This window comes from Podarcis raffonei, chromosome 17 (assembly GCF_027172205.1).
Source record: "Podarcis raffonei isolate rPodRaf1 chromosome 17, rPodRaf1.pri, whole genome shotgun sequence".
NCBI classification, from domain to species: Eukaryota; Metazoa; Chordata; class Lepidosauria; order Squamata; family Lacertidae; genus Podarcis; species Podarcis raffonei.
Window position 1 is genome coordinate 35,978,867 of NC_070618.1, and position 25,541 is coordinate 36,004,407.

At 47.3% G+C, this 25,541-nt stretch overlaps 1 protein-coding gene across 2 annotated transcripts in view; it reads right to left on the reverse strand.

The window, feature by feature from the left end:
- Positions 1-2,759: 2,759 nt before the first annotated feature.
- Positions 2,760-25,541, reverse strand: part of SLC38A5 (solute carrier family 38 member 5) — a 68,373-nt gene continuing 45,591 nt past the window's right edge. For both annotated transcript variants that reach the window (XM_053371214.1, XM_053371213.1), the window contains exons 4-16: positions 24,218-24,333; positions 23,313-23,386; positions 22,259-22,351; positions 21,582-21,663; positions 16,723-16,805; positions 14,685-14,743; positions 14,350-14,493; positions 11,238-11,317; positions 10,404-10,504; positions 8,910-9,034; positions 8,064-8,208; positions 6,896-6,999; positions 2,760-5,833 (exon numbers count right to left, since the gene is read on the reverse strand). In XM_053371214.1, coding sequence (XP_053227189.1) covers positions 5,729-5,833; positions 6,896-6,999; positions 8,064-8,208; positions 8,910-9,034; positions 10,404-10,504; positions 11,238-11,317; positions 14,350-14,493; positions 14,685-14,743; positions 16,723-16,805; positions 21,582-21,663; positions 22,259-22,351; positions 23,313-23,386; positions 24,218-24,333 — 1,311 coding nt within the window. In that variant the 3' untranslated portion in view covers positions 2,760-5,728. The remainder of the gene's footprint in view (positions 5,834-6,895; positions 7,000-8,063; positions 8,209-8,909; positions 9,035-10,403; positions 10,505-11,237; positions 11,318-14,349; positions 14,494-14,684; positions 14,744-16,722; positions 16,806-21,581; positions 21,664-22,258; positions 22,352-23,312; positions 23,387-24,217; positions 24,334-25,541) is intronic.

A 25,541-nucleotide genomic window follows, 5' to 3' on the forward strand; every position in this document is an offset into this window, starting at 1 on the left:
CACTGGTTGAAAACCACTGGTCTAGACAACTGTGATAGGCGTCTTCTCTCCTCTGGTGTTTCAAAATGACCATCCGGTGGACTCAGCAATGGGATGGTGCTAGCACCTCAAGGGCAAAATATACAAGCACTCCTTGGGTGAACAGAGACATGGGTTTCGGGAGGCCTCTAGGTCACCACTGGGCACCTAGAAGTAGCGGTGGCATGGCTTTTGAAGTGATGCAGGACATGTTCCGCAACAGATGTCAGATGAAATCAGGTAGACTATGTTGTGTGGACAAGTAGCTTCTCCTCGAGTGGGATGGACAGCAAGCAGTCATGGCTACCACTGGTTTCAGGAGAGGATGCCACTTGTGTGGAAATCTTAATTTCAAAGTGTGCATTTCCAAAGCTCCCAAACACTGTACAGTTTCAGGATTTCAAAACCCAGTATACATACTAGCAAACATGCATGTAGTAGATCAAGTACTGTAACAAGTTTCCGTTAAACAGGTCCACATGTTGAGGTCATCTGATAGGAACAGTACATACAACTTAATCCGACCCAAGGCATCCTTTTTATTGTGCATTCACGATTATTTGTGGTTGTACAGAATCAATACTGTGTGTGTCTGCAAAAATTTTGGGGTGGTCACGCTGCTTCATTTAATTCCACAACTGTTTATACCACAACTGATGCGTTATAGGTTTTTTGTGGCAAAAATGTGGTTGCACTGGGCAAGCATCTCATAAGAAACTAAAGCAGGAAAAATCCACTGTTAATGCATTACTGTGTCAAGAGCATGCAACAGAACACACCTGCGATAAAACGCCCAATATGGAGGGGCTCTGGGTAGACAGAGGCAACCTGTGCACAAAGGAAGCGACAACAACACAAACTGGAAGGCAAACTCAGAAGAAAACCTCTAGCCAGAACACCCATTTGCTAAAGACTGTCCCAAATAAAAGTATATTGTGGTGGAGGTAAAATGGAATATGACGGGTAGGGTGCCCACAAGAATCGACAATTCTTATCACTGTATGAGAAAATCCGTGATAATTATAATTCTACTTAGAAGCTCTGTCCCCAGGGACGCTTTGCAGGTGGATCACAGAGTTGTGGGCTCTTTCAGATCTGGAAAGTAGTTTATGTGCAATCCTATGCAACCATACTTAGTAGTATGTCCCTCGGAACTAAATGAAGCTTACTTCACATGCACAGGACTACCCTGTTAACCTGGGAATGGCCAGTCTTTCATCATTAGAGTTCTTGTACAGTGGTACCTCTAGTTAAGAACTTAATTCGTACTGGAAGTCAGTTTTTAACCCGAAAGTGCTCTTAACCCAAGGTACCACTTTAGCTAATAGGGCCACACAATTTCTGTTCTCTGTTCTGTTCTCATCCTGAAGTAAATTTCTTAACCCGAGGTACTACTTCCGGGTTAGTGGAGTCTGTAACCTGAAGCGTTTGTAACCTGAAGCACCACTGTACTTTTAAAAAGTTGTGTGGGTATTTTGGCAGATATAGCTGTCCTGGCTTTTATAACACCTGAGTATGCAATAAGCCTCTGATAAAAACCCCTCCTTCTGCAAGGCGTAGGAACCCTAATATTGCTAGCTTAACCATTTCCAATTTAATCTAAATCTTGTATTTGCAAGCTCTTTATGGCAGGGACCTATTTTATTATTATTATTATTGCTTAAGTTACGCCAAGTACATTGATGGTGCCATGTGAATAGTAAGTAACAACTTGGGCATAGATGTTATGCTCACAGGGATAGGACGAAGACTGAAGTCCTAAAGAACAGGACTAGATATCAGGGGCTTAAGTTACAGGAGGGTAGATTTTGGATTAACATTAGGAGAAACCTCTTGGAAGCAAAAGCACTTTGACAATGGAACCAGTGGGGTAGGCTCTCTGGCTGAACGCCTTCAAGCAGAGACAGTCATCTGTTGAGAGATGTTCTAGATCTCTCGATTTCCTACACTGAGAAGATTAAATGAGGTCCTCTGCAACTCTTATGATTCTTAAAAAGTCCCCCCTCCCCAAATTAGGTAATATAGCAGCAGAAATTACATGGCACGTCATGGTATCTGTTAAGAGAATGCACAACTCTAATGAAATTGAGTCAAGACTATTGAGAAATGATATATAATGAGATTAAAAAGATGTTCAAGTTGATCGTTTCCCAAGAAACCCGAAGCTGTTCTTTTAGGAATTATAAATAACGATGTATCAAAGAATTGGCTAACCTATTTATGTATATAACAACAGCAGCACGAATATTGTATGCCCAAAGACCAAAGATAGAAAGAAGGAGAGGTTCCAGCAAAGGAAGATTGGCTTTTGAAAACAATGGAGTATGCAGAACTGGCAAGATTAACAGCAAATTCCTTGAGGACTGGAGACCTTTTATTGAGCATTTAAAGAACTATTATAGCAAGATGAAAACGCGAGCAGGACTTGAAATATGAGCGTCAGCGTTAATTATTGAGATAAATAGGTTAAAATGTATGCATTGAATAGTATATGCGAAATATGCCACATCTAAAGGTAAATATTGAAACCACGGAAGAGGAGGATGGGAAATCAATGGATATTTTATGGTCTTTTTTGTTTTGCTTTTTTCTTGCTTTTAGTGTGTGCAAAATCAATAAATAAGATTTACCAAAAAAAGAAAGTGAGTCAAGACCATTAAACTAAGCCACCAAGGATCTCAGTTCCCAATCTGTCCAATTAAAAGAAGAAGAAAAGCTATGAAGAAATAGAAAGGAAAGATCATAAGGTACTGTATTTTTCGCCCTATAGGGCGCACTGGCCCATAGGGCGCACCTCGTTGTTGTTGTTTTTTTGGGGGGGAATAAATAAATAAAAATTTATTTCCGACCCCAGCCCCCAGAACAGGCTGCTATCTGCAAGCCTTGCGAGCCTGGCGGCAACTCCCGCTGGACTCGCAAGGCTTGCGGACATCTGCGCGAAGCACGGGGTGCCCTCTGGAGCGCGCCCCGTGCTTCGGGTTGCAGGCTGCTGCCCGCAAGCCTTGCGAGCCCGCGGGAACTCTCGCAAGGCTTGCGGATAGCTTCCTGAAGCCTGGAGAGCGAGAGGGGTCCGTGCGCACCGACGCCTCTCGCTCTCCAGGCTTCAGCGAAAGCCTGCATTCGCCCCATAGGACGCACAAACATTTCCCCTTCATTTTTGGAGGGGGAAAAGTGTGTCCTATAGGGCGAAAAATACGGTACTTACAGGCTGGTGGCTCTCAACACTGACCAAGCACTTCTGCTTTAAGCTGCATGCAGAACTGCCATGGGCTTCCCGTGCTTTGGAGGGGGAGGAAATTGCAATTTCTGCGCATGTTCTGTTTACACCTAACACAACCATACAAAAAAGGGAGCAACAATTCACCCGAGAATAGCATCTTACAGCAATTGCCTCCAATTGATTCTTGAATCATTTTTGTAAAAGGTACGGGCTAAAGTGCTTTGTAAAAATTCAGCATCGTTGCACGATCACTTCAGTGTTATAAAGTAAGAAAAAAACTAAATTAAAAACAACACCAAAGAAATCAAACGGCACTGAATACGAAAAGGAGAATGGCAGTGTGTGGCATCTGGTTTTGTTTTTGTTTTTAAAAAACCAACAACACTAAAGTACCTTTTTCATTTAAGTGCTTTTGCGTAACTATTTTAATTTTTTAAAAAGAGCATAGGCAGAAGGAGCAAATTAGAAGATTGACAGCTGGCTAAAATGTCACAGACCAGAAAGGCCACAATGGCATCTTTATAGCAGGTGGAAAAATATTGCTTAAGGTGATCCGCAAGTGTAAAGACTGCCCTACAATCCTGTTTTAAATTTTTTTAAAAAAACTGTAGTCTGAAAGAAGACAGAAGGAAGTTGCATAGGTAAAAATTGCAGAAGGAAGACAATTTGATGATGCCATCATGTAGATTTGCCATGAAAAGCTCGTAAACAAAGGTCCATACTAAGGTCCTAATACGGAAGTACCCGTAGCGTAAACATTTATCCTTGGTTTGCTTGAATTGTCCATCAGCTTGACCTTTTCATGCTCGCTGTACATTAGTGTCAATTACAATGCATTGTGCTGCGGAAAAGCTGCCTCAGCCTATCTCAGGAGCTCTGAAAAGGGCAAACGAGAGAAGCCCCAACCTAATGTAAGGATAGTCAATAGTGTAGCCCAGGGAGTTTTCCAAAGGGAATCAACCTGGCAGCATTTCAGTATTAAGAAGAATTAATACTGGGTGGCCTTAGGAGAAATCCAACATTGCTCTGCAACAGGACAGCACAAGGACCTTCTCCTAAGCAACGAGATGAGGGGACTCCACCAAGCCAATTCCTTCCTGCGACCTTCAACACCTTGTTTCCAAACCTCCTGCTGTAACACCACATCCACCTAAGAGCTGGGAAGAGGGTGCCCAGGAGTCCAGTCTGCCCACCCTCCCTCGTTTCAACACCCCAGACCTCGGCCCTATCAGGAAAAAAACAGAAACCCTGACACAAAGTATGACGACACCAGGGTGGTTATCTTTGTAATCTTTGGTCTGGTAGCCAGGTCCAAATTAGGTCCAAATTAGGTCCAAGTTAGGTCCAGGGACCCCTGACCATTAGGTCCAGTCGTGGCCGACTCTGGGATTGCGGCGCTCATCTCGCTTTATTGGCCGAGGGAGCCAGCGTACAGCTTCCGGGTCATGTGGCCAGCATGACTAAGCCGCTTCTGGCGAACCAGAGCAGCGCACGGAAACGCCGTTTACCTTCCCGCCGGAGCGGTACCTATTTATCTACTTGCACTTGACGTGCTTTCGAACTGCTAGGATGGCAGGAGCAGGGACCGAACAACGGGAGCTCACCCCGTCGCGGGGATTCGAACCGCCAACCTTCTGATCGGCAAGTCCTAGGCTCTGTGGTTTAACCCACAGCGCCACCCGCATCCCTAGGTCCAAATTAAATATGAGCAAATAAATTAGATTGTCCACTAGGGGCACCGTTGGCTTTTGGCACTCCAACGTGGGGCCACAACCCCCAGGCACAGCGGGCATAGTTGGTACCAGGCAGAGGAACAGAGAAGTGAGGTGGAGGCTCTGCCCCCATGGCAGCAAAAAGAGCAGGAGCCCGTTTGCATGCTTGGCAACAAAACAGAGGAGACAGCCGGGCACCACTGCTGCAACGACAAAAGAGGGACGCCCAGAGTATCCTCCCGTAATGGCAACGATGACGAAATGCTGAGACAGACAGAGAGCGTGCGAGACAGCGCTATTATCCTGGACCCACCCCCGTCCCCCACAAAAAAGTGTAAACCCAAAACTCCACGCAGTTTTGTTGTGTCAAGCAATGGCTGGCCACGGCCTGACTGCCAAAGAGGAAAAGAAGGCCAGGAGCTCTGTGCTCCTACCATAGGAGCTGAAAGCTTGTAACGGTCACTTGTGTTGTCATAGCACCAAAACCAACCAACGAGGAGAGCTTATGCTAGCTCCGTGGCAACGGGCAGCCTCTTTCTGATCACCTGTTTCGTGGCCCCAGAGCCCAGAAGGGCCAAAGAGAAGCTCCCCGCCCATGCCGTTCCAGGTTACTTTGTCATGACCACGAAGGGTTCTTTCTGTCACTTCCCCACAGCGATGGACAGGTGGTGTCGTTCCAGGATGAGCGAGGGTGAACAGGAGGGGGCGATGGCACGTCTCTGTCAGTAAATGGTCCTCCCTGGTAAGAACCACTGTGTCTTTGGGGGGACGGAGGGGGTTAGTGCCCCACTCCGCTGCTCTTCCCTGTCGTTACCCAGTCGACAATGATGAAACTCAGGCTCATCACCATGAAAACGAAGCCAAGGGCAGCAAAGCAGGCAGCCTGTGAAGGACAAAGAGGAAGGCATGATACCCACCGTCCAGTTCCAATTACTGTATTTTGACCATAAGACGCACCTAGTTTTTGGAGGAGGAAAACAAGAAAAAAAAATATTCTGAATCCCAGAAGCCAGAACAGCAAGAGGGACCGCTGCGCAGCGATCCCTCTTGCTGTTCTGGCTTCTGGGATAGCTGCGCAGCCTGCATTCGCTCCATAAGACGCACACACATTTCCCCTTACTGTTTAGGAGGGGGAAAGTGTGTCTTATAGAGCAAAAAATACAGTACCTTGCAAGCTTCAGTGGGGAGAGATGGAGGGGTTGCATGGTCTAATGGGGAGGGAAAGAGGGGGCTGTCCCCCTACTTGGAAATGAGTATCCCACTTGCCATGTTAGTTCTTGGATTCAGCCTCATTCTACCTTTTATATGGTACATTCTACCTTTTATATATACCTTTTACATGCCTTACTACGGTGTCTAAGGAGTCTCAGAGAGACCTGAAAATCAGCTGTGATTTTGTTGACAAGTGCTGAAATGATTTTTTATGGGCAGCTAGAAGGTGTGACGGACCAATTGCATGTCTTCAACAAACTAGGCTTGGAAGTTTCATGGGTGAACAGGTGTCTCCCACAGCCTAGAACACCCAAACCCTTCTCTTGCCACCTCAGCTCAATCTTAGCTTGAATCCCCTCCCTCTCTACCTATCATAGCTATCAACGTTTCCCTTTTTTAAAGGGAAATTCCCTTATTCCGAATAGGATTCCTCGCAAGAAAAGGGGAAAGTTGACAGCTATGCTACCTATTCCCTTCCCTTGTATATCTTTGCAAACTCATCGACAGGGCTTCTCTCTCTCTCTCTTTTAATGGAGGTGAACTGTCTGAAAAGCAGGATACAAATAAATGCATTTTCAGCCAAGAAAAGCTTGGAACAGCTACACTTTCACCTGGCCTCCCATGGGCTCATCTCATCCTTGACTGAGCTCCCGCCCCCATTTCCTTTGGCCGACTGTGTTGAACCACTTTCCCTTCCCTCTCACATTCCCACCCACCGGCCAGCATCTGGTACCTGTATTTTGGATCTGGATCTCAGGGGCTCTTTCTCGTTGGGGATAATGCGGATGTAGAAGATGCTTGGGAGGATGAAGATGAGGCTGGGGGCCGACGTGGCTCCTGAGGGGGGAAGAATCAGAAAAGGGAACATATTCTTGGGTATGTTAGGTTAACACCTATGCCATACATTCAAAGCAGCATCACATCCGGACTCTGAGTCTGATGCTGGTGATCAAAGGACCCCTGAATCAGAGTCTGGCAGACAGCAGCCCCTGAAACCAGGTTCTGCAGCACCAGGGCTTTCAAAGGCACATTCCCCCCCATACCAAGGAACCAAAGGCTTCCCATGTCACCTTGCCAGTCCAACAGCTCAGGGAGCAGACCACACCAAGGAGCAAAGAATGAGTTCCAGTCTCTAGGTCAGAGGGTCGATCCTTTAAGAGACTCTCCAGAACAGGACACTTCCCTCCCTGGCACGATCTCACGAAAATCGCCCACCCCACCTGCTCCAACAATCCACACACACTTATTGGCACAAAAATGGAAGCAAGAAGAATTACCGACGAAAGAAGAACGGCGGGTGAAATTAATGGACTATGCAGAATTAGATAAATTAACAGGAAGGATTTGATAAACCTGCAGGACCAGAGATTCTTAGAAGACTGGAGTAAATATATGAACTACTTTAAAAGCAATTGTAATGAACTGATTCTGCTAGTAGGACTGCAAGAAGTTCTGTAAGGAGGACTATTTGAAATATTGCAAGAAAGATTATGAGGAGAATTATTAGTTAATGATAATTAAGAGTAACAGAGAAATTAAGAAATGCAGAATAAGTGATAAAGAACGGAAAATCATCAGAGGTTGTTGACAAAAGTCTAAAATGTTGTATAAGAAGTTATGCTAAATGATTGTTGGAAATGATATGTTTATACACACACACACACACACACACACACACAATCCACACACACCACAGCGGTTATCATTAGACACAAATGCGAGGTTCCCCATCCACAAACTCTAAAACTCACTGCCGCATGCTAAACCCTGCTCACCTCCAGGCACCCAATATCCAGTTTTAAAAAAACTGCTTGTGAGGTTGCTGATCATGTCATGAATGTTAAGGTCAAGCCCAGCCCTGAGCCCCTCTGCTACGCCTTCCTAACACAGGTCATACATACCAATGACTCCAAAAATGTCCTTGATGTTTGGCACAAAGATGACAAGAAGGTTGACAATAACGAGGAGGCAGCAGGCAATGATGACATGGCGGACCCAACTGAAATCCTTTTTGTGAAACAGCAACTGCTGGATGGCCCTGCGGATCTGTGGTGGGTGGTGGGAATGAGAGTGTGAGCTATACTGGGCAAAGAGGCACTAAGGGATACGCAAGAGATCTCTGTCACTCGCTGTTCAAATGCAAGTCTCCAGGTTTTTAGCTTTATCTCTCTGCCGTGGCAAAAACAACCAATAGCCTGTTACGGCGCCTTATCCCAGGATCAATGTTAGCCTTTACAGGGCACTGGGTTGTCTTTGCTCAAAGGCAGGGGCTTTAATAGCTGCTCACATTTATTTTTATGTATTTGCAAAGAAATCCCTATACTTTCAATGCCTAGATACACATCATGGTAGCAAACAACAACAATTAAATTACATTGATAAAACAAATACAGAATGCATCAATCAAGCAACAGATCAGATCAGCAGATCGACATAGCTGGATCACCTCTCAGGGAAAGCCAGTGACTAAATCAGATGTTTGAAATCCTCTGGCTCCCCGGATGTTGCTGAACGACAAGTCCCATCAGTGCTGACCAGCTGGAGTTGGTGGGACTTGTAGTTCAGCAACATCTGGAGCGCCAAAAGTTGCCTCATTCCTGACCTCAGAATGTGGGTCCTGATTCTGACGCTGAATTAGGATGGCAGAGAGAGAGGAAGGGAGGCAGATTGGAGAAACTAACTGCAGGTGCTTTGGGGAGGAAAGTCATTTGACGCTGCAACAGGGGATGAAAAAGGCAATCTCTTACCGGGAACAGAACCACAGGCACCGTGAGTGTCACAGCCATCAGCACAGCCAACCGCACAGAGAGAATGAGCTTGTCCATGGCGTCAACTTTGATATAAGTGTGCAGCATCTCTGCTTCAACACTCTCTGCCAGAAAGGAGAAGACATATACTCATCAGTCCGAGAGGTGGAGGACGTGAAACGACAGGGTCTGGGGCCAGATGGGAGGGCTTTTGACTGGGACTTCAGAAAGGTCCTTAAAAGGGTATTTTAGGACGCCACAACGACATTAGTTCTTAAGCTGGCAAAAGATCTTGAGCTGGAGGCAGGAGTGACATCGGGATGTGGATTCAGGCTTTGTGTCAGCATCACTCTTTGGCCAGGAAAGGAAGAGATGTAGTGCGAGAGAGAGGGCATGTGCTTTTTATGCACAAAGTCCCAGGTTCAATCCACGTCAACTTTAGGTAGGGCTGGGAAAGACTTGTCTGAAACCCTGTCAAACTGTTGCCAATAAGGGGAGACCAGAGATTTCCAACATGGTGCCCACAGTTGCCAATGTCCCACCAGCATCTCCCATGGAACCCACAACAGGTCTCCATAAATATCCCCTCAAAAATCCGCTGTGAATGATAGTTCACTATTCCTGCTCAGCCTCTCCAACTCTGAAGCCTTTATGTCACACCTGTGGCAGCCATTTTGTGTCATGCACACCCCACAACAGCCATTTTGTGATATATATACTATGTCCTCATTGCAGCCATTTTGTGACTGATGCTCATGACACTTTCTTGAAATTCCAAGTCTGTTCCCTGGCATAAAACGGTTGGCTGCCCTTGATGTAAACGATGCTGAACCAGATAGACCAATGGTCAGACTCAGTATGAGCCAGTCCAGCCAGGAAGCATCTTGTTCTGAGACAATAAAAGACTCTACTTTTTGTGCTACCTAAAGATCGCTTCCCATCTGCCTTGCACCCAGCATGACAGGAGCTGAACCAAACAGGATATGCACACATTCCCTTAGGATTTTTTTTTTTAAGACAGTTGCCTGCATGCTCAAAAAAAGAACGTGTACACCTTTTCTTTCAACTTGGTTTGCACACAAAAACATGCAAATGCAGGAAGACCAACCAATTCTGCAACTCATTTTTTATTTTGTATCCAATATAACATTCTAGAACTGCATCCTATCATGACTGTACCATTGAGTGGGGAAGTTATTCTGTATAAACTATACAGCAATAGTAAATTACATACAGGCCCCACCCCCATTCCATACCCTTTCAGGTCCAAAAGGACCCATGCATCAGCGACTGCACATCAATTGAACATGCCTGAAATGATCGCCACATGCAACTAACAAAGTGTTGCTGTTTCATGACACTTGAGGTCTGATGCTACTGCATCATTCTACCTCATAGGAGGGACGGCTCTGTTCGCCTCTCTGTTCCTGTGCATGAAAGATAATTAAATGGTTTGTCCCCCATTATTACCTACTGAGGGAGGTTGTTCCTTACCGTAGAAAGTGAGGTAGCCAAAAATGGCGGTCAGCAGGTACATGACAAACATGGCGAGGATGGAGACATTTGCTACATTCTGCATCCGACGTTTGGAGGCCCTAGGCAAGGCACAGAAAGTTCACGTCTACTGTTTATAACCTATACTTAGCCCCAATCCCTTTTCAGAGCAGTGTGGGGTAACAGAACCTAGGATTTCTGGCTCCCAAGCCCTTGCCAGACCATGGAGGTTTGAGGTCTATCCCATTCAAGATGGAAACCCTCAGTCAGTTCTGGTCCCCAAGCACCAATCAAAACGCAGCACGCAAACACGGCAGGTTCCCCCTCCAAGGCCTGAGAGGGTATCCCAGAAGCCTCTGGGGCAACCCCTCATTTCCCAAAGAGAAGGGTGCATACCACTCATGTGACCTGGGGACGATGACTGGCTGGATTCCAAATGGGTGTGGTGATGTTTTATGATGGCTGGGTGGTCAAGAAGGCTGTCTTTGCTCCCCTGTGATGTGCTCCTCCTATTCTAGCCCCCCGCTTTCCCCCAGTTAGAAAAGACCCCTGTAGTTTGGGGAAACTTATTGCAGGAAACAAGGGGGGAGAGTGCTGTTGAGCTCATGCCCTGTTTGTGGGCTTGTCCACAGTATTTGGCTGGCCACAGGATACGGCAGCCAGATTCTTCTTACATTTGGAGAGTTTCTGTCCAATGTTCCCTTTTCCTTGGGGGGAAAAAGGAATCTTTTGCACTTTCTCCTACCCTCCCTCCTTCCTCACCCCCTTTTAAAGCGCTGAAAAAGAACAGGCTTCCCCTCTTTTAACCGTCTATCATGCCTGCAGTTTACGTACCTGCGCAGCTCAGTGTAAATGGGCAAAACCTCTGGATGGCAGACAAAGGCAAATGCCAGGATGGGGATGGCGTAGGCCGTCTGTGAAAGGAGAGGGAGTATAAATCAATTCTCTGCTCCACTTGCCACATCTGAAACCCAGGACTTCCAGCATAACCTTTCTGCTTTTTTTTTTAAAGGAAGGGCAGAATGCGTCTTGCTCCAATAGCAGTTTCAATGCACAATGCTTGGTGCTACCAGAGCTGCAAAGACTCTTGCACTGCAGTTTCCAAGCACCCAACAACTAGCTGGCTCTCAAGCACTTTGGTTAAGCTCTGTGCATTGGACTTTGGCTCACGAATTCACACTCACCCATTTATCTTCATACAGTGCAGTGCAAATGGGGCTCACTTTCTCACATGCAGCGTGGAAATGGCAGCTGATTGGGCTGATGGAACAGCAACACAAACCTCTACTTTGCCTGCCCAACTGGCTGTCAGGTAAGCAACACAAACCCTATCCTTGCTTTGCCATTCTGACTGACTTCTATACAGCGGTACCTTGGGTTACAAACACCTCGGGTTACAAACACTTCGGGTTACAGACTCCGCTAACCCAGAAGTAGTACCTCAGGTTAAGAATTTACCTCAGGATGAGAACAGAAATTGTGTGGCAGTAGCAGGAGGCCCCATTAGCTAAAGTGGTATCTCAGGTTAAGAACGGACCTCTGGAACGAATTAAGTTCGTAACCAGAGGTACCACTGTACTGGCAAGGATGTGACATGTGTAAGCCAATTGGACTGGAATCAGAGGCCTGATGAGCCGTATTTGGTCTGGGGAGGGGAGGTTTCTACGCCTGCTATTAAACAACGCTAAAATGAATTGAATTATTTTTGGGATCTATTACTTCTTACTATTATTATTATTATTAAACATACTGGGGCAATGAAAACGAGAGCTACAAATTCAGAAGTCAGCTACTGGCAAAACTGAAAAGGAATGGCAAACATTGATGTCAATGCCATGTTTAAATTTCCAAAATGGAAGGTGTATATTTACACATTTTTCTGTCCTCTTTCCCTTCCTGTGCCTTACCATTATAGTAAGGTTTTGACACTGGGGCATCATACTAGAGTCTGGCCATCCTTTGCTTCACAACTGGTATATGAGAATTCATGGCAATCTCTGCAGATTGAATCTTTCTAAAAGTGAGTAGATAAATTACCATTCTAGCGCATCAAATGCATTCATCTGCATCCATGAACTTCACAGTGGCTTCTTCACTATTATAGCATTACGGGAATTAATTATAGCAAAGGCTGTTCTGATACTACCTGAGAAGTTCGTCCCTAAATATGAAACCTGTTCCTGAAGTTTATATTTACAGAGTGACTTTTTTTAAACTGCTCAGTCAATTATGCAGGGAAAATTCAGCAGGTCCCAGTTCAGTAGGTCCATACCAGGAATTGGCAGCCTGTGACCTTAGGGTCACATAACGAAGAGTGGGCAAAATGAGTGCCAGAGGAGTGGCAGAAAAGGAGGCTCTCCACCCATTTTTTGCACCAATCCTGCCCACCACTAGTATGCCACCCCTGAGGAGAAGTGGCCCTTCATGGAAAAGGTTGCTCATTCCTGGTTTAAAGTACCTTGATATGTTTTATGAGTAAAAGTAATCCTAGCTTCATTCCAGAATTACAGTATCTGATGTTTACATAAACATTTTGGAAATAGAATTGTCAGGGGTTGGCTTCGCAATTTCTCAAACTTTTTGGAGTCCTCTGTCCATAGGAAGCCCAAGTCAGCCAGTAGTTTTTACTCAAGTTTGCTTGGCATTCTTCTTCCTCACTTACTGGAAAGTTAAATGTTTTCCTTGTATTTCTGAAGTAAAAGGTAAAAGGGTAAAGGACCCCTGGACAGTTAAATCCAGTCAATGGCGACTATGGGGTTGCGGCGCTCAACTCGCTTTCAGGCTGAGGGAGCCGGCGTTTGCCCACAGACAGCTTTTCCAGGTCATGAAGCCAGCATGACTAAACCGCTTCTGGCGCAATGGGACACCGTAACAGAAACCAGAGCACACAGAAACACTGTTTACCTTCCTGGCGCAGTGGTACCCATTCATCTGCTTGCACTGGCATGCTTTCGAACTGCTAGGTTGGCAGGAGCCAAGACAGGGCAACGGGAGCTCACCCCGTCGCAGGGATTCGAACTGCCACATTCTGATCAGCAAGCCCAAGAGCAGAGGTAGGCAATCTAAGGGCTGCGGGCCAGTTCCGGCCCCAATGGGTTCTGGATCTGGCCCGCAGATGGTCCAGAAATCATCACATGGTTCTGATTCATATCGTTCGGAAATCGCTTCTGCACATCCCAGACACCGAAAATTACTTCTGCGCAGGCGCGGTTTTCGGCATCTGGGCATGCGCAGAAGCAATTTCCAGCGCCGTGGACATGTGCAGATGTGATTTCTGGCTTCATGCTGCGCCAGCCCGGCCCACGGACGATCTCCATGGGAGTGATCCGGCCCATGCCCGGTATGCCTTGCCGACCTCTGCCCAAGAGGCTCAGTTGTTTAGACCACAGCACCATCCGCGTCCCTGCTTGACCCACGTCTGAAGTATGTGCACACACACACGGGTTATCAGATCTCCCATAAAAACCTACAAGTTCACTTCTAAGCTCCTCATTTGATGCAGTTTCTCTATGCCTTGCAGCCACGTTTTTAAAATAACTTTTTTACTCAAAATTAAAACAAATCATATTATCCAGAAACGTATCATCCTTATTCACCCCCATTTTTACACCCTCCCCCCACAGAACTCACCCACCCCCACCTCCCGACTTCCCTCAGTTCCAGTCTTTGATTTCTCTAAAAATGCTGTTTTCTGCATGTTACACAGTTGTACAGATCCTCAAACTATTTAGCTGATTATTATCAAAAAAAAGTTTGTGAATCTTTATTCAAAACCAGCCAAGGAGTCCAGTTCGCTTTGTTGCGTCTTCAAATACTTTGTAAAGGGTTCCCATTCATCTTTAAAGTCACAGTTATCCTTGTCCCGTAGCTTGTATGTCAACCTTGCAGCCACTTTTTAAGCCCTTACATGTCCCCCAGAATCCTTTTCAGGATCCTTCTGACTAACCTGGGAGTTGACAGTGAAGACTTCAGGAGCACAGACATCATCATCAGACCCCAAAGTGCCATTGTTCCCATTATAGTAGACGGGGGGCTTTTCAGAGTGCGTCCCATTGAGGGGGCAGGGAATCTCAAATTTCTTGTAGATCACCTTTAAGGCGGGAATGAAAACGGATGTTGAATACCAAGCTTGGAAAAGGAGCAGGGAGTGGGGGGAGAAGCTGCCCCAAAATTCATTTCCCCGTTAAGTACTAGGAGCCCTGGACACCTGGCAGCTTATAAAGGAAACACAATTCTCCAGGTGGGAGAAGCCGGCGCTTCTGAAAATTCCCATCAACTCACCGAGATGAGGAAGAAACACATACAGGTGAGGGAGAGCCCACTGGTGTAACCAAGATAACCTGTGAGGAGAAGGAGGGAGAGAGAGAGAGAAAGAGAGAGAGAGAGAGCACATCAAGCTTCCACATAGAGTAAATGATAACAAGGATTAGAACAGGTCCCCTGTTCAGTTCTCTTCAACCGGCTTGTAAACAACGCCATTTCTTGCTCACCATGTTATCTCCATACCTAAGGCCCGGGGGCTGGATGCGGCCCATTCTCCTTCTCAATCCGGCTCACGGACAGTCCGGGAATCAGCGTGTTTTTACATGAGTAGAATGTGTCCTTTGATTTAAAATGCATCTCTGGATTATTTGTGGGGCCTGCCTGGTGTTTTTACATGAGCAGAATGTGTGCTTTTATTTAAAATGCATCTCTGGGTTATTTGTGGGGCATAGGAATTCATTCATATTTTTTTTCAAAATACAGTCTGGCCCACCACATGGTCTGAGGGACGGTGGACCGGCTCACAGCTGAAAAAGGTTGCTGACTCCTGCTCCATGCCAACAAAAACAGCACCTGTTGGACCTCTCTGCCTATTATTCTGCTAAAAGGCACAAGAGCCCTGATCACAAACAAACAAACAAACAAACAAACAAACAAACAGGGTTAGGGCTGGGGGGAATACTTGAAATTAAAATTTCTGCAGTTTTGCTGGACTAGGAAGCACATTTAGGCCGCCCTATAGAGGGGAAGTTGGGGGGATAGGGTGAACATATTGACTGGGTGCTTCCAAAACACCACTATTTTGTGACGGGGTTCAATTGTGTACCAACAAATTCAGGTTGCACAACTGAAGGTCAATAGGCACTGTTACAAAGCAAACCCGCTTCCCCTAAAAGAATCAATACTTTTTTGCAATAAGGAAAAGTGACAGGAAAATGCACTGGATAGCGTGAGATAACGCTTGCCCGACTTCCACGTAAACAAATCAGAACCAAGTGTTACATGAAAAGCTATTGCTGTCTAACCTCTCTGCAAACTTTGCGCCAACAAACCAGAATGAATACTCCATAAATAGACTGACTGGAGGGGACTGCTGTGATTCACATGGGCAGAAGGCTGCTTGCAGTGGAGACAGTGGCTTCCTTAAAAAATATTTATTACTTGATCAAGAAAGGGTGTGTGTGTTGTTTTACTGCTGTCTGTGAAAGGACCCTCTTAATGGTGGCCACGGACCACCCTATCTTCATTCCAGGAACATTCTGGGAGCACAGAGGTAAGTGGCAACCTACTCTAGAAGTAAACTTTGACACCTATTTATTTACTTCAAATAAATTTCTTAAGACTGGCCCAACCCCCTGCAACAGGACATACAGATTCTTCTTCACCCGCAACATTTCCCATGGGCATGCAAGAATACAGGGAGAAGTCATTCCCCAGAGGAAGTAGCAGGTTTGACCGTACAGTGTGAGAACAGGATGCTACTCATATGACGCCAAAGCTGATTCCCTCCAGCAGAGGGCGGGAGAGACACAAACAACACACAACATTGCCTTCAACTCTCAGGGAAGAAGGAAGGAAATGTTCACTGCAGTGACACACACAGGGCCGTCTTTAGCATACGCGCCGCTGGGGTGCAAAGATCTGCCCAGCACCCCCAAATTTAGTTTAGCCCCCAAATTAAACATTATTTTGACTCACCCGCCGGAGCGCCACTTGCAATCATGCACGCTGCCATTGCCGCCTATCGTCTGCCCAATCAGCGGAAGCAGCCACCTGTCACTCACAATTGCCGCAGCGGCAGCCAATACACAGCAGACATTGCCGCAGTCACCAATCGCCCACCAGGTAGATAGTTAAGAGCTTAGGCGGCTTCAGTGGCAGGTGCCTGGCGCCCCCCAGAATTCGGCGCCCAGGTGCCCCGCACCCCTGGGTAAAGACGGCTCTGCACACACACACACACACACACACACACACACACACACACACCGTGGCTGGGCCATTGCTTATCCAAGTGTACCCAAGCAAACAGCACGGACAGATGCTCTTCATCACTTACCCAAATGTTTCATCATAGCCAGGGGCAGGATGACACCAACGCTGACAACGATGATCAAGACATTCCCGTTCATGTACCACTCGCTGAAAACAAACAATATCAAGGTCACAACAGCCAATGGATGCTATGTTTCCCCCCTCAGGTGAACAGAGCCAGAAGTAAACAGGACTCCTGTCCTTCAATTCCAAGAGGGAATTCAGGCAGCTTTTCTCGCCTTTGTGCAATGAGCTTGAATTCCCCCTTCTGCACAGTGGCTGGAAAGCACAGGGTCTGGGTTCTCCTTGGCATTTGCTCACTCAATCCTGTCCCCTCCATTAAGTCTATATGGATATTAATGAGCAAGAACAACCAGCAGAATACTTCCGAGACAGGAAGCCATGTTATGTGTGCTGTAACAAAAAGCAACAAACACACCTGGAACCCTCAAGGTCTAGCAGCTTTTAAAAACTGTTGGAAAGCTGGTGTCCATGTCATCAGAAAGCTTGTGCCCATGGCAAATGCCTTTTAAAGTTACTTCTGCTGAAACAGACTCAGGTTTGCCATTCCCTGCTACTGCAATGTGCTCTGCGTGGGGCTTCCCTTGGGATGGATCTAGTAGCCGCAGATAATGCAGAATTTTGCAGCTGGGCGGCTGAGAGGAGCCACTGGGCATGCACACCTTACACCAGCACTGAGGATGTGCACTGGTTGTCAGTCAGCTACCGGGTCACGTTGAAGGTCTTGTTGACACACAAAGCTCTGAACAACTCAGGTCCCTGAAAGATCACCTGTCTAGTAAGCCTTTGCGGCATCACACCCTACAAAATATCATAGGGCGATGGCCCAAAACAGGCACTTTGTTATTGCCCCTGCACTGTGGAATGTGCTTCCCTCTGCCATACAGGGGGCTTCATATGTCTTGGGAATAATTATCTTCTGCCCAGGCTTTCTCTGACCCATGAGATCAGACCCTGTTTTCCATCCTCTGGATTTCTGTTTCATTGATTTTTTTGCATGTTTTTATGTGTATCTATATTGTGGTTTTAACCGTTTTAAGATGTATTTCTATTTTATTTTTTAATGGTATATAGATTGTTTTTAGACTGCACTTCTTAACTAGGCAGTTTATAAGTTATCTTGGGTACCAAATGCTAGGAAAGGCCCTCTGCCAGAAACTGGGAGATCCAGCAGCTCTCAAGACGAGATGGAACAGCGCTGGATGAACCAGGCTGTATAAGGGAGCCTCAACAGAATATTGATAGCTTTAATTTTTAGTTTTCAAAAACAAACTTTCCTAACCCCAGTGACTCTAAGTGGAGGCATGAGAATAAAAAACCACAAAACGTCTTCTAGACCAGGGGACTACCCTGAGACAGCATTTTGCGGGAAGTGAATTTAACTGTACACAGTGACCACCCCCATCCCCTTTTAGTCACTCCACATAATCAGCCAAAATACAGTCATACCTCGGGTTGAAGTAGCTTCAAGTTAAGTATTTTCGGATTGCACTCCACGGCGACCCGGAAGTAATGGAGCTTGTTATTTCCGGGTTTCACCGCTCGCGCATGCGCAGATGCTCAAAATGACATCACGCGCATGCACAGAAGTAGCGAAATATGACCCATGCACGCACAGACACGCAGATGCGTCTTACGTTTACTTCAGGATGCGAACGGGGCTCCGGAACAGATCCCATTCGTATCCGGAGGTACCACTATACAGTGGTACCTCGGGTTACAGACGCTTCAGTTTACAGACGCTTCAGGTTACAGACTCCGCTAACCCAGAAATAGTACCTTTGGTTAAGAACTTTGCTTCAGGATGAGAACAGAAATTGTGCTCTGGCGGCGCAGTGGCAGCAGGAGGCCCCATTAGCAAAACTGGTGCTTCAGGTTAAGAATAGTTTCAGGTTAAGAACGGACCTCCGGAACGAATTAAGTTCTTAACCCGAGATACCACTGTATAGGTGTAGCTTTTCTTTTCCTTATGAGTGAAATGGAAGGCAAGTTTTCTTCTGCCATGCTCCGTGAAGCCCACCAAGGACCCTCCTAGCTTCCAGGGCTACATTCAGCCGGCACAATGGACACCAGAACTCTGTAACTTGGCACCATCTTTTCTATATCTATCTTTTCAATAGCCAGTGTGGCAAAATGGTTAAAGTGTTGGACTAGGAGCTGGGGGAGACCAGGGTTCGAATCCCCACTCAGCCATGAAGTTCAATGGGTCACAATCTCGCAGCCTAACCTACCTCACAGGGTTTTTGTTAGGATAAAATTGGGGGTGGGGGGGAGAAGAACCATGTACACCACCTTGAGACTGTTAGAAGAAAAGGGTGGTCTATAAAATATAGTAAGTAAATAATATTTATTCAACTAATGGGCCCACTTTCTCCAACAGTAGCAGCCCTGGGCCTCAAGACTGACTGAGCAAGATTCTCCCTCACAGAAACATAGCATTTTGATTTACTGTTTTTAACAGCTGGGAGTGAGAGGTTCAAACAACATGTTACACAACACAGCTATGTGAAACATTAGCCAGAGGTTCCTTTGCTACGAGGCAGCCTTGGGGACGGGACGGGGGGCTGATTTTTGGTGCAGTAGCGGCAGGGAACGGAGGGGCGCTTAACCTTCTTTCTGGTCACTTTCGTCCGCAAACACTCCTTTTCCAGCCACTTTTTCTCCTTCCCTTTATCTAACTCTGGACTGGATAATGTTACAAGGCAGCTGTGTTTCGATGTGGCAGTTTGGCCCCAGGTTCAAAGCGAACATCAAGTGCAGGTGTCAGGGGGCAGGTTGTAATTCACTGGGGGGGGATGTGCCCTATGCATTTCTGCTTGAGGGGGGTTGGGTCCTCCAATTCAGGACACTGCTGAGGAACGGCTGGGGGCAGCAAGGCCCCAGAAACTGCTCAGGGAAGGCATGTGAAGAGGGCAGCAAGCCCCACGCTGGGAGCCATTTATAGAAGGAAAATGGAGCCAATAAAGGCCAGCTGCTTCCCTCCATAAAACAGCTCCGAAGGCCTCACAGCAGAACTAGCTTGAAGGGAAGGGCCAAGATTGGGGGGGGGGAGAGAGAGAGAGAAGGGGAAGAATCCTGATCCACTTTCATCGAGGGTCACAGTGGTCCTACGATGGCTCCAGAGGGAAGGTCAATGCGGGTTCACATCCTTAAAATAACCATGGATGTGATTGGGTGCTGCCCCCAAGTTGACTCTGAGGTGAAACTACTGGGTGTTCTCACTGGCTCAAAAACGGATTTTAATTTAAAAATCTGTTGGCCATCGTTAAATAAAATAAAAACAACTGTTAGTAAGTTGAAATCACACAAAAAACCTCCTGTAGAATAAGTCGAGGAATGCGTCCAGGCAGGGCCAGGGAACCCTGGGGTGACCTTCCAGGACTCCAACTCCCAACAGCCCCCACCAGCAGAGCCAGTGGCTAGGGATGCTGGGAATTCTAGTCCAACTATATCTATAGGGCTGCATGTTCCCTATGTCCACACTAGGGGTTGTGGAAAAGGGTGCTAATTGCTATAGTAGTACTTAGGGGTCAAGTCTGGTTGTCCTCAACATGGTGCCTATAGCAGTAATGATGCCCAGGAAGGGAGGGAGGGAGGAAGAGAAGGAAAGAAGGAAGGAACTGAAGACCGTGTGTGTGTGTGTGTGTGTGTGTGTGTGTGTGTGTGTGTGTTTCCTCTTCCTCTGGGAGTTTGAGCTATTGTTGTTGTTTATTCCCCTCTCTTCCTTGACAACAGCGGGGTGGGGGGAGTGTTGGTGTTTGGTCCCCCTCCTAGCAAGGGTTCTTCTGTATATACCTGAAGAAGTGAGAAGTGAAGTTACAGGGAACCAGGCAGAGGGCCTTCTCAGTGGTGGCACCCGCCCTGTGGAATGCCCTCCCATCAGATGTCAAAGAAATAAACAACTATCTGACTTTTAGAAGACATCTGAAGGCAGCCCTGCTGAGGGAAGTTTTTAATGTTTGAAGTTTTATTCTGTTTTTAATGCTCTGTTGAAAGCAGCCCGGATGGGTGGGGTATAATAAATCATCACCATCATTTGTTGTTGTTTTCCCCTCCACTCTGGAAGTTTGTGCAGGGGTGGACTTTGGCAACATTTTGCAAAATGGCGCCCTGAGCAAGACCAAAATTTGGCACCCTCAAATGGATCTAGCCTCAATTTGGTGTCCCTCAGCTTGGCACCCCATGTGGGGCAACCACCCACACCACCCTAAACCCGGAACTGGTTTGTGTTTGTTGTTGCCCTTCCTCAGCCCTGGGGCTCTGATCCTTCCCACCCAAACACCCACGTTCTGTTTCTTGGTTTGCCATCCCATTTCCCCCTGCCAGCCATACTTCGTTCTGGGGTCTGTTTGCTTGCTTTCCAACCTCCTTCTCTCTGGGTGACAGATGTTTTTGTCGCATTCACACCCCTCTCCACACACACACACCCTGCCTTGGAAAGATATGGACTCTGTGCATTTTCCCTTTTTCCTGCTCCCAGCCAGGCTGCCTCCCTCTCAGCATCTACAAAACAACCCCCCACACATTGTGAGCAAGCAGGGGAGGGGGCAGCAAATCGTAGCAGAACACACTTCCACAGCCCACCACAGGCATTTTGTGGCCTGCCGTGGCAACCATTTTGTTGCCGTGCTCACAGTTCTTTTTGAAAATGCCAAAAGCGCTCAGAAAGGTTGCAGATGATCTGGGTTAAGCAAGATCAAGTGAGGCCCTACTAAGTCACCTTCTATTTCTTTTTGGATTAAATTTGTACACTGAGTGTGGTCAGTGACCCTTCCTAATTTTTATTTAAAAAGAAAACAGAAACAACAGAGGGGGAAAGGTCAGTACAGGACTGAGAATTGAAGTGGAGGTTGTTTTGCTTACCCGTTGTCCCCTGACAGCCCTAAGAAAGTTTGGATCACGAGTGGCAGCTCAGATTTAACGATAAACAGGTAGCTCGACATTGCTGTGAAAAGAAAAAGCTGTCAGGAGGATTTCCCTTCTTGAGCAATCAGCCGGGACGCAGGACAGAATTTTCCCACCATTTCGCATACGAGCCAAATCAGGTAGCAGGCATGATGCGGAATTCATGAGAAAACCGCCAGAGTTTCGGCACCCTATACTGTTCTTTGCACACACATCCTCTCCTGCTAGCAGTAATACAGGATAAATTTGGCACAGACAAATGGACTAAACGTTCAGGGCAGTATCCAGGTAACATGCCCTGTAAGCGCAAGGATTTCCACTTGCGCAAGGAGACCTTCTCCTCCTCTAATCACCCTGTGCAAGCCCCACACCCTCCCAAATCTTCTCCGAAGGGTTGGGGGAACCCCTGGAGCAGTTTGGGGGGCTGCATGGAGGGGGAGAGCAGGAGGAAGTTCTACTGCACTAACAGAAATGAATGGATGGGATGCTTCTTGCCATTATGTTGGGAGACAATCAATAATGCCTACAGGTTGTGGAGCACCAGACTTGGGGGGGGTGTCGGGTGGGCTTTGTGTTACCGTGACAGATTGTTTCTTAGCCTCACAGAACATCTATGGGTCAGAGCAAGCCCTTACCTCCTATGTTGTGTATTGAGATTATCACAGCTGCAACCACTTTGCCCCCGTGGCCAAAAGCCCGGAGTCCCAGCTGTTCGTAGGCTCTAATTCCTAGATGAAAAAGAGAGATGCAGATTGTTGTTGTTATTGGTTTTTTTTACAAATGGCTAGGAAATCACCTTACTTGTAACCCATGGCTCCCGGTTTGTGTCACCGCTCCTCCAGTTCAGCCACCTCCCCTCTATTTACCAGTGAAGCTTCTCCCATCATGAACATCGCCACTCCCCACTCGAGCTCTCACGGGACATTCCCTATCCTGCCTAGTCAGGAAAGTGTGCGATTCTACGTTAAGGCAGTGAAAGGAGGCCCAAACATGCTCTTCAGGCATAGCTTGCCTGGTCACAGCTGACACAAAACACTACAGAGATCCAACTCAATTGCAAATGCCAACTCACCTCATGCCTCAATCATTTTAAAAACCAGGAATCTGGGCACTTTGGAAGCTGCAGGTGGCAGAAGTTGTGCAAGAGAGGCTGAGGAGAACGTTTCAAGCATGGGTTTATCTGCCATGGCTTGTCAGATTTGGCAAGTGTTGGTCCTGTTCCAAAAGCCTTCAAAGCCTCTTCAGCCAGAGGCAGAACTGAGCCTTGGTGAAGACTTGACGTTTTTATCCCCAAAAAAGTTTTTGATTGAGTTTTCACTGAAATGAGGTTGCATTTTAATGTTTTAATGTTGTATTTTAATCTTGTTTTTATGCTCTATTTCAATCAATTGTTTTTATTTGGTGTTAGCAGCCCTGAGCCCGGTCTTGGCTGGGGAGGGCGGGGTATAAATAAAAATTAGTAGTAGTAGTAGTATTAAAAATAAAGATCTGTGCACTCACACATACAGCGTGTCATTGAAACCCTTCTTGAACCAATTCCAATTCTCTAAAGGCACTGTCTGACTCCAGACAGAGGAATGAAGTTTCCTGCTCCCCACGGCCAGAACACCTTTGATTTGTGCCTCTTGGGACAAGTACAGACGGCATCCGAGGAGCAGCGAAGGGCGTCTACCGCTGCCCACAACTTACCCACAACGCCAGCGCATTTCAGCAGCAGGTGGATGGAGTAGGAGGACAGCAAAGCAATGCAGATCAGAAGCACCCTAGTGAAGAGATGGACAAAAGCAAGCATCAGCCACACCACTCTTGTCCCAGGGGCAGGGCCTGCCAACCCCCAAGCTTCAAATCCAAACCTAACTCCCTCCCTTCCCACAGCCAGGCACAGAATCCCAGAGGCCACAGAGTCCTATCAAACCTCAGACAAGGGCAGTCCAACTTTTCATACCAAGTGGGCTACAAGTGTAGTTTGATGTGGAACTTGTGAGCTGCACACTTGTCTGGTTGGGAAGACAGGGAGCAAGGCCGACATTTGTCCTAGAGCCCCCCACCTTTTCCCCAAAGCTGTGAGAGCGCTAAGTAGGCTAGAGGTTCTAGGACCCTGGCAAAGCTTCATGTCTCCTTCCCAACGCCTCACTGACCCAGATGTGGGAAGCCAGGGCAAGGACTGGGGAAGCGGGGAAATCAAATGTTGGCGAGGGCAGCCAAAAAAGACATTGAGGGCCGGATGCGGACCGAGGGCCATGTGGTGGACCGCCCTGCTCTAGGCAGGACATCTCCTTCGCATGCCGAAGGTCCTGGGTTCCATCGCTGGCATCTCAGGTGCCTGAAAGCGTGGACAGCCGCTGCCAGTTCCTGCAAATGCTACCAAGCTAGATGATCTGGCTCTGTGTTGGGTAGTTTCCTCTGCTCCTACGAGCCCCCGTTTGGGAATTTGCTGCTCTGCTGCTGCTCAGCTATGCTCCCCAGCTCTGTGCGTGCTGCCCTGCCAATGGCCTCTGCCCTTGGGTCGGATGAGTGGGGCGCGTTCCCACCCGCTTCCTTCTCCCCAGGGCTTTGAAACCTCCCTGGCCGGTGTGCCAGGCAGGGGCACTCACACAAAAAGGACAATCCCTGTGTTCCTCATGGCGTAGGCCAGGCCCAGGATGCCGCTGCCCATGATGGCGTTGCTCAGGTTGAAGACCGACATCCCAAAGGACGTCTTTCCCTCAAACTGCAAGTCAGAGGGGGAAGGAAGAGTCAAAAATCAGGTCAGGGAAAAATGGTGGGGCACACGCAACACAAGCAAAGGGTTTCGCTTCTGTGGAGGGGGAGAGACCGTGTTGTGGATAATGCATTGTTAACAACAACAACAAAGCACAGCAGGGAAAGGTAGCCATACAACTTGCTGGACTACAGCTCCCATCATCCTTGACTGTTGGTTATGGTGGCTGGGGCTGATGGGAGTTGGGAGTCTAGCAATATCTGCAGGGCCACAGGTTCCCCACTCCTGACGTAAAGGGACTGGCGCCTATGACAGAGTCTAGGAGCCAGGAAGAAAAAGGAACTTGGAGAACATGATGTTCTTGCTGGTGGTTGGGTCAGGGGTGGGAGTCTTGGCTAGTAGGAGCAATGTGGGAGGCAAGAAGAAGAAAAAGAAGAGTTTGGATTTGATATCCCGCTTTATCACTACCCGAAGGAGTCTCAAAGCGGCTAACATTCTCCTTTCCCTTCCTCCCCCACAACAAACAAACAGTGGGGTGAATGGGGCTGAGAGACTTCAGAGAAGTGTGACTAGCCCAAGGTCACCCAGAAGCTGCATGTGGAGGAGCGGAGACGCGAACCCGGTTCACCAAATTACGAGTCTACCGCTCTTAACTACTATACCGCACAGGTGTAGTGCAAACATTTAGACCAGCCTTCCTCAACCTGATGCCTTTCCGCTGTTGAAGGACTACAGAGCCCATCATCCATAATCGCTGGCCAGAATAACGGGCAGTTGGGGGTTGGAGACTAGGGGAAAACCTGGAGGGTTGCTGACTGGGAAGCTCCTCAATTCAGACTATGGAGCTGGGAGATGCAGGGGCTCCTCTGCTCAGGCCTCGGAGCATCTGGAGCAGATTGGGCTAGTAAAAGTTTCTTGAAAGGCAGAATAAGGAAGGGGGGCAGGAGGGGGCTTTAAACTGGCAGGACGGTTTTGAAGCGCAAAGTATGAGAAGGAGAGACAACAGTAGGACTGGCAGTCAGCTTCTAGGAGAAGAATGGCCAGAGTTCAGAAAAGACAGGTCTAACTCTTTGACATGGAAACTCAACTTTAGCATCCAACAGATACTGAACCAACCACTGTAGTCAGATTCAGTGGGACTGGCATCCTCCAGTGAAAAATTATGGCTGTAGGGTCTGGTTATCTGCTGGGTGCGTAGTTTGGCCCTCTGGGTTTGA